At 48.8% G+C, this 12,728-nt stretch overlaps 1 protein-coding gene across 10 annotated transcripts in view; it reads left to right on the plus strand.

Moving 5' to 3' along the window:
* The window catches only part of STAG3 (STAG3 cohesin complex component), a 30,214-nt gene extending 17,744 nt beyond the window's left edge, over positions 1 to 12,470 (plus strand). For 6 of the 10 annotated variants that reach the window (XM_074345774.1, XM_045518073.2, XM_074345772.1 and 3 more), the window contains 23 exons: positions 296 to 403; positions 675 to 789; positions 952 to 1,057; positions 1,245 to 1,348; positions 1,618 to 1,710; positions 1,820 to 1,909; positions 2,150 to 2,350; positions 2,469 to 2,539; positions 2,643 to 2,730; positions 3,205 to 3,285; positions 3,357 to 3,464; positions 3,606 to 3,774; positions 3,902 to 4,038; positions 4,818 to 4,919; positions 5,429 to 5,577; positions 5,833 to 5,961; positions 6,060 to 6,217; positions 10,007 to 10,181; positions 10,411 to 10,512; positions 10,796 to 10,874; positions 11,069 to 11,157; positions 11,721 to 11,777; positions 12,062 to 12,470. In XM_074345774.1, the coding sequence (XP_074201875.1) occupies positions 296 to 403; positions 675 to 789; positions 952 to 1,057; positions 1,245 to 1,348; positions 1,618 to 1,710; positions 1,820 to 1,909; positions 2,150 to 2,350; positions 2,469 to 2,539; positions 2,643 to 2,730; positions 3,205 to 3,285; positions 3,357 to 3,464; positions 3,606 to 3,774; positions 3,902 to 4,038; positions 4,818 to 4,919; positions 5,429 to 5,577; positions 5,833 to 5,961; positions 6,060 to 6,217; positions 10,007 to 10,181; positions 10,411 to 10,512; positions 10,796 to 10,874; positions 11,069 to 11,157; positions 11,721 to 11,754 (2,488 nt within the window). In that variant the 3' untranslated portion in view covers positions 11,755 to 11,777; positions 12,062 to 12,470. Of the gene's footprint in view, positions 1 to 295; positions 404 to 674; positions 790 to 951; positions 1,058 to 1,244; positions 1,349 to 1,617; positions 1,711 to 1,819; positions 1,910 to 2,149; positions 2,351 to 2,468; positions 2,540 to 2,642; positions 2,731 to 3,204; positions 3,286 to 3,356; positions 3,465 to 3,605; positions 3,775 to 3,901; positions 4,039 to 4,817; positions 4,920 to 5,428; positions 5,578 to 5,832; positions 5,962 to 6,059; positions 6,218 to 10,006; positions 10,182 to 10,410; positions 10,513 to 10,795; positions 10,875 to 11,068; positions 11,202 to 11,720; positions 11,778 to 12,061 lie in introns of all 10 variants that reach the window. The other 4 variants (XR_012500252.1, XM_074345775.1, XM_074345776.1 and 1 more) reach the window with 4 other exon arrangements.
* The last annotated feature ends 258 nt before the right edge of the window (positions 12,471 to 12,728 follow it).

A 12,728-nucleotide genomic window follows, 5' to 3' on the forward strand; every position in this document is an offset into this window, starting at 1 on the left:
ATCTCAGACTTAACCTTTCCAGCACCAGACAGGCCCTTCCAGAGTCCTGTCCCTCCACTAATTGTAGGCTGACTCTTGTTTATGTACAGGTTAAAAGACAGAGGTGGTTCCTGAGTTGCCAGATCTCCGGGGGGGGGGGGTTTCCTATCTTCTCTAACTCTCCATATCCCTCTGTCTCCCACTCCTCCAACTGAAAGTTCTTTGTGAGTTAATCTTTGTTGGTTTTGCCTTTTTGCTTCTAGCCTTAGTTGTGCTAGAGGACAGCATCGATGTCCACCTGCTTTTCTCCTGGCAGGAACATGGAAGGGGTGCTGACAGATGCAGACTGTGAGAGCATCTACCCTGTTGTGTATGCCTCTAACAGAGCCCTGGCCTCTGCTGCAGGGGAGTTTCTGTATTGGAAGTGAGTGAGGCTCCTTTCATTCGTTCCTCTGACACTGTCCTTTGTTGTTCTCTCTTCATCATCTGCTGTTGCTCATCTTCTAAGGACCCCACATACCTATTAAAGTCTCTCTTGGTGTCTCCTTTCCCTTCTCAACTCCTTGGGGCTTTCCTTAGCTCTGGGCCTCTTTTTCCTTTCATTCACTCCTTGGACTGTTTCTACCTTCCATGGTAACTACTGCTCTCCTTATTTCCTCCTGTGCCGTGCCCTTTCCCCGCGTCCCTTCTACCAGGCTCTTCTACCCTGCGTGTGAGGCAAGAGTAGCGGGTGGGAGAGAGCGCCGCCGAAGTCCCCACACCCAGAGGACTTTCTTCCACCTCCTGCTGTCCTTTTTTGTGGAGAGTGAGGTGACGTATGGAGAGGAGCTGTTTGGCTGTTGTGCATAAGACCTGCAGGTAGAGAAGGATGGGGGCTGGCCCTGCAGGAAAGAGAGAAATGGTTTGTTAGTAGCCACTCCCTAGAGTTTTAAAATGTGGCTTCAGTAACTTAACGTCTGCCTTCTTCCACAGCTCCATGACCATGCTGCGTACTTAGTAGACAGCCTGTGGGACTGTGCAGGGCCTCAGCTGAAGGACTGGGAGAGTCTGACAAGCCTGCTGCTGGAGAAGGACCAGAGTGTGTGCCACCTGGTAGCTAGGGGAGGGGACCTCTCAACCTCCTAGTAGGAAACCAGGAGGGGTTTCTGTCCTGACTTGTGAAAGGCATAGGTGTCATGAGCAGTGGGGGTGGGGAGGGGGGAGAACTTGGAGATGCAAGGTGGCTAATCTGTGATTCTGTGTTTTTCACCTTCCTGCCACCCCAGGCCTGGGCGATGTGCAGGAGAGCACGCTGATAGAAATCCTTGTGTCCAGCGTCCGGCAGGCTTCAGAGGGTCACCCGCCTGTGGGGCGGGTCACGGGGAGGAAGGTATGGTGTGAGGGGTGGGGTGGGTTGGTTAGCAGTATTAAATCCAGACAGGTATTGTCTGTCCTTATCCTCAAGTCATAGGCTAGGGTGCTCCTTCCTCTGCCTCTCAAAGAATTCCATTTCCGGAAAAAAGAAATCTGAAGGGAGCTGCTGAATTCTTTTCCTCCCCAGGAAGATAAGATTGTTGGGCAGACGAATACACGTACATACTCTCTGGACCCAGTATTTCCCACACCTTTCTCCCCACCCCCAAATGACTCTAATTCCAGGGCTTAACCCCCAAAGAACGTAAGATCCAAGCTGACGACAAGGTGAAGCTGACTGAACACCTTATCCCCCTGCTCCCCCAGCTCCTGGCCAAGGTAGAGCTGCCCCACCGCTCAACATCTGGGAGTGAGTGGGTGGAAGGAAGTAGCTTCTGAATGAGCAGTTTGTCAGGTCATAAGTAGGCCTCCCTCTCCATCCCCACAGTTCTCAGCTGATGCAGAGAAGGCCACTCCCCTGCTGCAGCTTCTCAGCTACTTTGACCTCAGCATCTACTGCACCAGGCGCTTGGAGAAGGTGAGGAGGGAGGAAGATGCCTGCCCTGTACCTTGATTCCCTCCTAGGGCCAAAGGTTCTACTGCCAGTATCTGGGTTTTCTCGAGAAAAATCAGTAAGCCTTCCCTGGGCATCTTATCCTTGAAGTTTAGTACTTCAAACCCTATTTCTTTCCTCCCTCCGCTCTAGTCCCCTCAGGAAGTGTTGTCTTCCCCAACCCCTCCTTCCAACACTGTCTTCTCCCACCTTTTTCTCTCTCAGCACCTGGATCTCCTCCTGCAGCAGCTGCAGGAGGTGGTGGTGAAGCACGCAGAGCCAGCGGTGCTGCAGGCCGGCGCCCACGCCCTCTATCTGCTTTGTAAGCCCGAGTTCACGTTCTTCAGCCGGGTGGACTTTGCCCGCAGCCAACTGGTGGATCTGCTGACTGACCGCTTCCAGCAGGAACTTGAAGAGCTGCTGCAGGTAGGAAGTAGGGCTGAATGACAGGACATCCCAGGCTCGTGTGGGAGAGCCCACAAGACGGGGACGTGGCTCTGTGAGTTCTTAGGAAATTCCATCATGGACCTCCTTTCTTCCTCAGTCATCCTTCCTAGATGAGGATGAAGTGTATAATCTGGCAGCCACTCTGAAGCGCCTCTCTGCTTTCTACAAGTGAGCCACCCCTTCCTGCTCCCTGTTCTGTTTCTGCCAGTGTCTGGGGTTCATTCCTCTCGTTCTGTAACATTTCCCTCTCCCCTTCTCCCCCACCACCAAGTGCCCATGACCTAACCCGCTGGGAGCTCTATGAGCCATGCTACCGACTCCTCCAGAAGGCTGTGGACACGGGAGAGGTTCCTCACCAGGCAAGTATAGACAAGTCAGAGATGTGGAGGCAGGAGAGGAGTTTGAGGGCCCTGTATCCTAAGTGACTGACCCTTGCAAGTGGTTCCAGTCCCAGGGATGTGGAGTGGACATGAGAGAGAGAGCTCATGTGTGTCGTTCCTTCCATCCCACTCTTGGAAAGTAAACGTACTTACTGCCCAGCACCTGAAAATAGCAATTCTCTTTTGTTTCCTGGGAGTCAAGGATAATATTGAGGGATTCTAGGAGACTTTAAATAAATTAGGGAGAGGAGGCATTCCTACCCAGGATAGAATGTTCTGAAGATTGTCTAGAATCAGTTCTTTTCCACCAGAAAAGGAATTGGGTCTCTCCTAATCTCATTTTTTCTCTTCTTGTCTGCTTTTGTCTTTCTTCCCTGCTTTGTGTGTATCTGCCCGTCTTTTTCTCTCCTCCACTGGCCCCCACCTCATTGTTACAACATTTGGTTGTTACAGGTGACCCTGCCAGCCTTGACTCTTGTGTATTTTTCCATTCTCTGGATGCTAAACCGCATTTCCGGATCAGATGCTTCTCAGGTGAATATGGGTCTGAGTATGGGGAACAGGAATGGCGGAGCCCATGTCTCCCTTCATTCCTCTCCCTGAAGCCGCTGTCTCCACAGAAGCAGCTGTTGAGTTTGAAGGGCAGGATGGTGGCCTTCTGCGAGCTCTGCCAGAGCTGCCTCTCAGATGTGGAGCCTGAGATCCAGGAGCAGGTGAGCATTTACTCAAGTTGGGACCAAGGAAGCAAGTCTCGCCTGTGGTCTGAGTAAACCCTGTTCTAAGAGGGAATTAGCTGTGTACTTTCTATCATAGTCAACATTCTGACTTTTTAAGCATTCTTTTTTTCCCACCAGGCTTTTGTCTTGTTAAGTGATCTACTTCTCATCTTCAGCCCTCAGATGGTTGTAGGGGGACGAGATTTCCTCAGGCCCCTTGTCTTTTTTCCTGAAGCCACTCTGCAGTCTGAGCTAGCCAGCTTTCTCATGGACCATGTCTTCATTCAGCCTGGAGAACTGGGCAGTGGTACAGGGACTCTTCTCCTGGGGTTCAGGAAGGGTTTGGGGCGAGGGTTTGCCTCAGGCCTGTGGGGTGGGAGGCCCAAACACATCTGTGATTCTGATACTTCCATTCTGCCCTTGATGTGAGCCAGGTCATTCCCAGGAGGACCGTTTACAGATAGAGAAGCTGCACCAGCGGCGCCGCCTTCTGGCTGGGTTCTGCAAGCTGCTGGTCTATGGGGTGCTGGAGATGGATGCGGCCTCAGATGTTTTCAAACACTACAACAAGGTACACGAAGGCGCCAGGCTGAGCACAATCACGGCTGCAGACGCTGTAGCACTGCAGAAAAGAGTCTGGGGAAAACGATGGTTTTTAGGCTTAAAGAAGAAGTTGGGGGGAAGACAATAGGGGTTTAGAATAAAGGGACAAAGAAAAGAGACTTAGTAGTAATAATTATGGAGAAAAAGCTGTTAGGAGGAAGAAACTCATTGGAGGGGAAGAATCATACTCTCGTCTAGAAATATTTTTTTTCTTTTCTCTGTGAACTTAGTCTATGGAATGGGGTAATGTAAGAAGGAAAAAAGGATGGAAGAGGGGTCAATCCTTACAAGTTACCTAGATATGTACCTTGGTTTTCTCAACCCACCATTGTGCTGATTTTTGTTTATCAAGTACCTGCTACCCCAGGCACTAAGGACACCTCAGTGAACAAAAGAGACAGCAGCTTCTGCCTCCTGGAGCTTCTGTTCTAGTGGGAGAGACAGAGCGCAGGCCTCAGCGTCGCGTGGCCGTGGGCGCTGGCAGGCTTGCTACCCTTCTTCTCCAAGAAATGGGCTCAGGACAGAGTTTCTTCCCCTATTTATTTGCCTAAGCTCCAGTGTCTTTTGAGCTTTGTGCCTACTGGCTAGAGTTGCGGTCTGCTGTGGCTTGTTTTGTGCTTAGATTCACGTTTTGCTACCTAAGACCCTTTTGGAAGAAGACACAATTAGGGCTGTGAAGAAAGAAACAAAACAGAAACCGTCTCTTCCTGTGGTCAGACATGGTCTTCTCCACTTCCTCTCTGTCAGTTCTACAGTGACTATGGTGACATTATCAAGGAAACATTGACTAGAGCGAGGCAGATGGACCGCAGCCACTGCTCCCGGGTCCTGCTGCTGAGCCTCCAGCAGGTACTCCCTGGGGCCTGGCGGGCCTCCGGCCTGTGGGCCCCTCTGCAGCCCAGACCCTGTGCCCGACCCCCAGCCCTTTGGAGCAGGAGATCCTTCCAAGCAGGAACTTTCTCATTTACTTTGACTCTTACTCTAGATGACAGTCTCCGTAACAAGTAGACTGTGAAAAGTACTTTTTACGTGACCGGGCAGTTTCCACCTGCACCCCATGTCAGTCAGGACGTGGGAGTACCAACAATCAAGTGATAGGGAATCCCTGACCTTCTCCCAGTCTGTTCTTTCTCAGCCCCTTCAGCTACTACAGACATCTTTATTTGTTACAGAGCAGAGTGAAGTCTCTGCTGCAGGGGGTCAGGAGTAGGGTCAGAGTGTCCTAGGAGTAAGCAAGAGCGAAAATAGCAGGTGGCGTCCCAAGCCCTTCAGAATCTGGGCAGAGGAGGGGATGCTGTGCTTCCCTGTTTCTCCCTTGTCCCTCCCTTTCCCAAATGTGTCATGTCTCCTGGACACAGCTGTACACAGAACTGCTGCAGGAACAGGGGCCCCAGGGCCTGAATGAGTTTCCAGCCTTCAGCGAGATGAGGGACCTGGCCAGGAGGTTCGCCTTGAGCTTTGGACCCCAGCAGCTACAGAACCGTGACCTTGTGGTCGTGCTGCACAAGTAAGGAAGTATTGGTTGGAGGGCAGCATACTGGAATCTCCCTAAGAGGGCTGAGTCAGGCTGTGTACAGGGAGAGCTGGAGTGAGGTCTTGGAAGGAGGATAAGCATGTTGAGGAGCCGCAGTGGAGTTGGTGAACAGGTATCCTCTGGAGGGGCAGACTGGGCCTGGGGGAGGAAGCACTTGGACAGGATGCCTCAGCCCTGGGACAGAAGTGGGAAGGGACTATCTTCCTAAAATAATTCTGTTCAACCAAGGGAAGGCATCAAGTTCTCCTTGTCTGAGCTTCCTCCAGCTGGCTCCTCCGGTCAGCCCCCAAATCTAGCATTCCTGGAGCTTCTTTCAGAGTTCTCCCCCCGACTTCTCCATCAAGACAAGCAGTTGCTGTAAGTTAGGGGTGGGTGGATAAAGATGTGGGTTAGGGAAGAAAGGTGTGATAAGGGCCTGTCACCATTTCAGCCTCTCCATCCCACTTCTTCCTTAGACTGTCCTACCTGGAGAAGTGTCTGCAGCGTGTCTCCCCAGATTCCAGCTGTACCTGGGGTCCAGTCACCACCTACCGCCACTCCCTCAGCCCTGTAGAGAACACGGCAGAGGCCAGCCCTCAGGGCTACCCCCGCTCCAAGAAGAGGCGCATCGAAGGTAAAGTGCTGTAGATGTGGGTATCAGGGTGCTCAGTGCTACTTCCCTGATCGGCACTACCTAGATAAGTAGCATATGGTCTTTTGCCTCCTTCAGACTCTTATTTTTGGTCAAATAAATATTTTATTGAGCACCTACTGTCATTAAGGGTACTCATTTTCTTCCAGGTTTGTCTAGCCAACTAACAATAGCAAACCTCTGAAAAATTAAATAGAAACTAATGATAAAACCAAAGCTTGAACTAAGAAATCTGTACATTTAGGATGTCCCTCGTTGACATTTTGCATTCTCTTATTTTCCAAATTTCACAGATTTTTGCACTACCTTCATGATTTTTTTGCCTTCAGATCATTGCCTGCCCTGTAATTTACCTAAGTTTTTTTCTTAAACGAATTTTCTTTTTTTTATATAGTCTCATCTTAAATAATAATAGCCTAGAAATCACAAGTTTGGTGCATTAGTTCGTGTTTTCTAGTGCACGAAATAAATATTAGTGGTCATTTCTCCTCCCCGTTCCCCCAGCCTAGGCAGTACTACTGATCCACTTCCTGTCTCTGCGGATGCCTGTTCTAGATGTTTATATAACTGGAATCATACAGTGTGTGGCCTTGTGTGTCTTCTTTTACTTAGCAGGTTTTCAGGGTTCATCCATGCTTAGCATTTATCAGTACCTCATAAATTTCTACCGCCAAATAATATTCCATTGTATGGATATGCCATGTTTTATGTATCCATTCATCAGTTGATGGACATTTGGGTGGTTTCTGCTTTTAGACTACTGTGCATAATGCTGCTGTGAACATTGATGTATAAGTTTTTATGTGGACGTATGTTTTCACTTTCTTTGAGATATACCTAGGAGTAAGACTGCTGGATCAGATGATAGCTCTGTAACTTTACGAGGAGCTGCCAAACTGTTTTCCAAAGTGCCTGCATCACTGTGCAGTCCCAGCAGCAAATGTGTAAGGTTATAGGGTTCCTCATACTTGGTGGTGGTGCACGTCCTTCCACGTGCTTGTTGCCTGTTCGTATATCTTCCTCAGAGAAATGTCTGTTCAGATCCTTTGCTCATTTAAAAATTGAGTTTTTTTTTTTATTATTGAGTTGTGAGAGTTTTTTTATGTATTCTAGATGTAAGTCCTTTATCAGATATGCAGAAATTTTCTCCCATTCTGTGGGTTATCTTTTTATTTTCTTGATGGTGTCCTTTGAAACACAGAAGTTCTTATTTTGATGAAATCCAACTTAATCTATTTTGTGGTGGTTGTTTGTGCTTTTGATGTCATATCTTAAGAAACCATTGCCTAATCCAAGGTCATAAAGGTTTATTCCTATGTTTTCTTCCAAGAGTTTTCTAGTTTTAACTATTCCACTTAGGTCTGTGATCCATTTTGAGTTAATTTTGTATGTGGTGTGAGGTAGGTTGTGACTTCCTTTTAATGCCTTCTGTATACTATCTAAAATTACTCCTTATACCACCAGTAAACAATTAAATACTTGTTTATTAAGGACCTATTATATGCAAGCTACTGTGTTAGGGGTTCTGTGGCCATGAAGGATACTTAAGCAGCTTACCATATAATAGGAAAGAAAGAAAATAGATTTCTAGAAAATGTGAATTATAAAGTCACCAACATGTGGTAACTTGAGGATTTGAGAGGATTTGACAGGTGAATGCCATAGAATTCAGGGAAGGAAAGTATCATTTTTAAGTTTAGTTGATATATGAAAGCTTTATCAAGAAGATGGAATTTAAGCTGGTGCTTGAAAAATGGGTAAGATTTCTGTAAGCTGAATAGAGGAAGAATGAGTATCACAGGCTAGCAGAATAGCCAAGAAAAACATAGAAGGATGGTAAGTGTTCGCCAAAGCACATAGATACATAGATTGATTTGCCTAAAACAGAGGGTTTGTAAAGGCAGGATAAAGCTGCCGAGCTAGGTCCCGTCATTCATTCAGCAGATACTTATTGAGCACCTTGTCCTTACCTGTGCTGGGAATACAGCAGTGAACTTTCTTTAGAAGAATGTCAGATAGTGACATGTGCTGTGGTGGAGAAGCATGGGAGAGAATGAGAACGTGCTGGTGAGGTGTGGGGATTGCAGGCTTATGAAGAGTGATCAGGGAGAGCCTGGCAGAGGACATGAATGTGAGAGGAAAACTGAAGGAAGTGGGGGTGCCTGGTGTACATCAGAGTAACAGACGGGAGAGCGCGGCCAGTCATAGTAGAGACGTGTTTGGCATGTTCAAGGAACAGCAAAGAAGGCCAGTATTGCTGAGTGGAGATTGTGTAGGATATGAGACCAGGGAGGTCGTAGGAGTCCAGAGCATGTCAGGCAGAAGGAAGGGTCTGGCTTTTACTCAGAGTGAAATGGGTAAACATTGGGGGATTTGAGCAGAGGAGTGACAGGATCTGCCTTATATTTTAAGGGGATTTTTCTGGCTGCTGTGTTGATAACTGACTGTAGGAGGGGCAGGGGTTGAAGCCAAGGGACTGGTGAGGAGGCTGCTGTAGGGGCCCAGAAAAGAGATGAGAGTGAGTGAACCAGTGAGCAGCAGAGATGATAAGTGGCCAGATTCTAGGTGTGTTTCTAAGATGTCACTCTAATGGGACCTCCTGGCAAAGCGGATGTAAGACAGAGAGGATTTGAGGATGACTCCCAGGATTTTGGCCTAACAGTTGGAAGGATGGAGTTGATAGCAACTGAGATGGGAAGGCTGTGTGTGGGCAGAGAGAAGATCAGGGCTCTGGCATTACCCATGTTACTACAGGTGGTGTTGGATGGACAGCTGGGGAGGAACCTGGAGTTCAGGGGGAGGGAGAAGCTTGAGATACATGTGGGAGTTGGTATTTCAAGTTGTGGACCTGAGTGGCTGAGGACACCAGTGCGGATGGAGACAAGGAGGGGCCCCAGGGCTGAACCCCTGGACGTTACATGAGTAACAATAGGCTGCGGAGATTAGAAGGAGCCACGTGGGGGCCCAGGCTTTCTTCTGTGCGGACACAGGCTCCTGGGTGTGGCCCCTCCCGGTTTCCCCAGCCCTCTGCTTTTAAGCCAGTAGCAGCTCACTTGCTGGTTACTGATGTCATGGCCATGGGGAGGGAGGCTAATGGGGGTGTGAATATATGGTTGACAAATACCGATATGTTTAAAATTGTATCACCTGGGTCTTCTAAGGCATTTGGGGGCTCTTTCTCCCCCTCTGCCTTCTTAGATCTCTGCTGGAGAGTTACTTACCATTTTGGGCCCCAGGTCTTCCACTTATCCTTCATATTAGAACTATGCTGATGTTGCAATTCTGGCTTTTAGAAAGTTCTCTCTCCCATTTTTCTGTTTCTCTCTAGCTCTCATGCTTCCTCCCTAGTTTCACGTCCCAAAACTTGCCGTTTTAAGGTTTTTCTCACTGTAGAAATCTTGAATGAATAGGATGTCACTTGTCTTCATTGATTAACCAAGACCTCAGTCTTAGGGAATTTAATCTGCTCTCACATTCATGTTTGTATGTTACTGTTTATCTGTGGAATGTATATTTATATCTCTTTCCATCTTGTTTTCTAAGCTGTGTAGTGAGTTTTTCTTGGACAAGTCCCAGATACAATTCAGTAAGCCTTACTTTTTAGTATGTAGGGCTGTGCTCATGTTTTAGTGATAATGTACTGAGCCATCTAGATTTTCTATTCTCTTCTTCATTAATGCTCCCTTATCAAATCCTGAGCAGGTCTTGAAAAACTAAAAGCATCTGTGGGAGTACCTGGTCTACAGTTAATGTGTCTCTGCTGCCTTGCAGGCCCCTCCAGGCAGCACAGAGAGGACATCTCTTCATCCCAGGAGGAAAGCCTACGGCTGAACAGTATCCCACCCACACCCACCCTCACCTCGACAGCTGTGAAGAGTAGGCAGCCCCTGGTGGGGCTGGAAGAGATGGAAGAAGAAGGTGGCTCAGAATTGGCGTTTACCCAAGGGTGCGGCCCCAGGAGAGTCCGGCTGTGTCTTGCCATTTCTGTTGTGTAGTTCCCTCCCATAGCACCCCCTCATTTTGGGGTTCTTCTCTGGTCCTCTTCCCTTTTTTTAGCTTTATGTTTTCTCTTTTTCCATACTAAGCTTTTTGCTAGGTTTAATGCTGGCCACTCTACCTCCTCTTTTTACCCTTTATTTTTACCTCCGTCACTGATCCTGCTTCATTCCCAACAGCCAGCCCCGTTTAGGCACTCGGAGGTCAAGGTCCTCAAGTCCACAGCATTTCCAGACTCCAGTCAACGCGTCAGGTCCTGGTCTGGGCAACCGGCTGACCCGGTGAGCTTTTCTCATCATCTTCTGTCTTCACTTCTGAGCTGTCACCTACAGTGAGGGGATTCCCCTCTTATCCAGGGCTTCTGTGCTGCTGCTCTTTGGACTCGGTGTAACCACAGAACACTTCCTTCCAGTGTAGTGTGGAATCCTAGTATGTGAAACTGATTTAAGTGGAGCTGCTGTGATTGAAGCAGGAGTGGAAACCGGGACCCCTGCTCCCCCGGGGTGCCTCTGAGACACCCTCAGGGTCCTTGAAAATCTCTATACTCTTTGCCACTGCTTCTAGACTCAGCCTGATGGAGGAGGACGAAGAAGAGCTAGAAATTCAGGATGAGTCAAGTGAAGAGTGGCAAGGCACAGGCAAGGTGAGCGGACCCATTCCCTTGCCTTCTCCCTCTAGAACTAGAAGCAGATGTGAGGGAGAGAAACGAGAGTGATTCTTCTCTGTCAGTCCTGATGGTCCACTGTCCCTGGAAGTTGCCCAGGGCGTTTTGAAAGAATCACTGAGTAACACGCGCACGCACACAGGCACACCCCACCTTCCCTCCTCTCTTCTCAGGAGGCAGCCCTAGTCCCTGTTCCTCCATTCACTCCCTTTTCTACCCTGGGCTGCCTGCTTCCCGGGAGGAAGTGGGAAAAGCATGGAAGGTGAGTGCGGCGACCTGAGCACCCTCGGCTCCACCACTTGTCAGGTTAGCTCCTTCACCCCCTCAGCCTCCTCCTCTTCAAAATGGACCTTTTCCAGGAAACACACAGTGAAGGCACCTTATAAACAGAAAAGGGTTGTATGTCTGCTGCTTTTCTTCTTTCTCTGCTCTGTGAGGAGGGAGGGAGGACATAGGGGAGTGAACGTCTTGTGCTCCAAGGGAAAACCAGATAGCGACATGTTCAATCCAGAGACTGGACAGCAAGGCCTCTATTAAAGTAATCTTTCCTAAAGTCCTCTCAGGAAAAATCCCATCTCTGCTTCCAAAAGGGAATGAATTTAAGGGTCTCAGTTAGCAGGCCAGGAGAGGAGGCGCTTCTCTGACAAGGCCTGACGCTGCTGCCCACCCTGACTCTGCTCCTCTTCCCCACCTGGCTGCTTCCGAGACCTACCTTCCGCAACCCTTGAGCTTGTCACATGAGACTGGAAAGGGACCTTTGTTATTGTTTGTATGTGATGGGAGTGGGGAGGGACCTTTCTGAGTCCTGACCCTATTCTCTTGCAGTCTTCCCCCAGCGAGCACGGGCTGGACCTCTTAGATTCTACAGAGCTGAACATTGAGGTGAGCATCCCCAAAACAGACTGTGGAAGGCACGTTAAGAGAAGTTGTGCACCCTTGGGAGATGCTGGCAGGTAACCTATGTGCCTGTCAAACAGATGGAAAGAAAGGCCATGGCCCCTGCGCTTGGCCTGCCATCTCAGCCACCTCAGGGCTTTCAGAGTAGCAGGCAGGGTGGGGGTGGGGGTGCAGGAGAATGAGCATTGTCATCTGGAGGACCATACAGTCATCTCTTTGTCCTTTGGTCTGTTCTTACATCTGTTTTCCTTTCATCTTTCTCATTACAGGATTTCTGACATGACCCTGTGTCCCTCCCCACCTCCACGACATGAGCACCTGGAAAAGGCCAACAGGAGATAGAGTAAAAGGAATCATTATTTCCCCACCCTTGGTCTCTGAAGGGAAGGAGAGGTGGGCTTTGCCTTTTTAAGCTAACCTTTCTTGGAAGATGTTGAGATAGAGAAGCCATAAACTTCCTGTCCTTCGGATGCACTGTGGCTCTGTTCCCCTGTTTTGAGCAGAGTGCCTATTTTCTGCTGTTTGGAGGGGTGGGGACTTCACTTCAGTACTGGAGAACGGCACTGCTTGCCTATGTTGGAATGGAAGGAGCTGGATAGCTTTTCTGTATTTTGTGGACTGTCTTTCCTAGCCTTTTTTGTGCCCTACTGATTAGCTCAATAAACACATTTGAGTCAGTCCCAGGGTGTGGCTGAGATTGTTAAACTGACGGAGGTCAGGTTCTGTGCTGGTGTCTTCAGCCCTCTGGCAAGCTCCATGGCCCAGTGAATAGATGCTTTATATGCTGGATCTCAAGGATGTGGTGCTTAGTAACTGAGAAGCTGGCTTCCTTTGAGTAGTTTATTTAGTGGAAGACGGTTTATGCTGAAGAGGAAATGTAGGTAGCACCCTGATTAGCTGGAAGGTGGGCCTGCCTCATCACCTGCACTGAGACCA

The sequence above is a fragment of the Camelus bactrianus genome, chromosome 18, assembly GCF_048773025.1.
Source record: "Camelus bactrianus isolate YW-2024 breed Bactrian camel chromosome 18, ASM4877302v1, whole genome shotgun sequence".
NCBI classification, from domain to species: Eukaryota; Metazoa; Chordata; class Mammalia; order Artiodactyla; family Camelidae; genus Camelus; species Camelus bactrianus.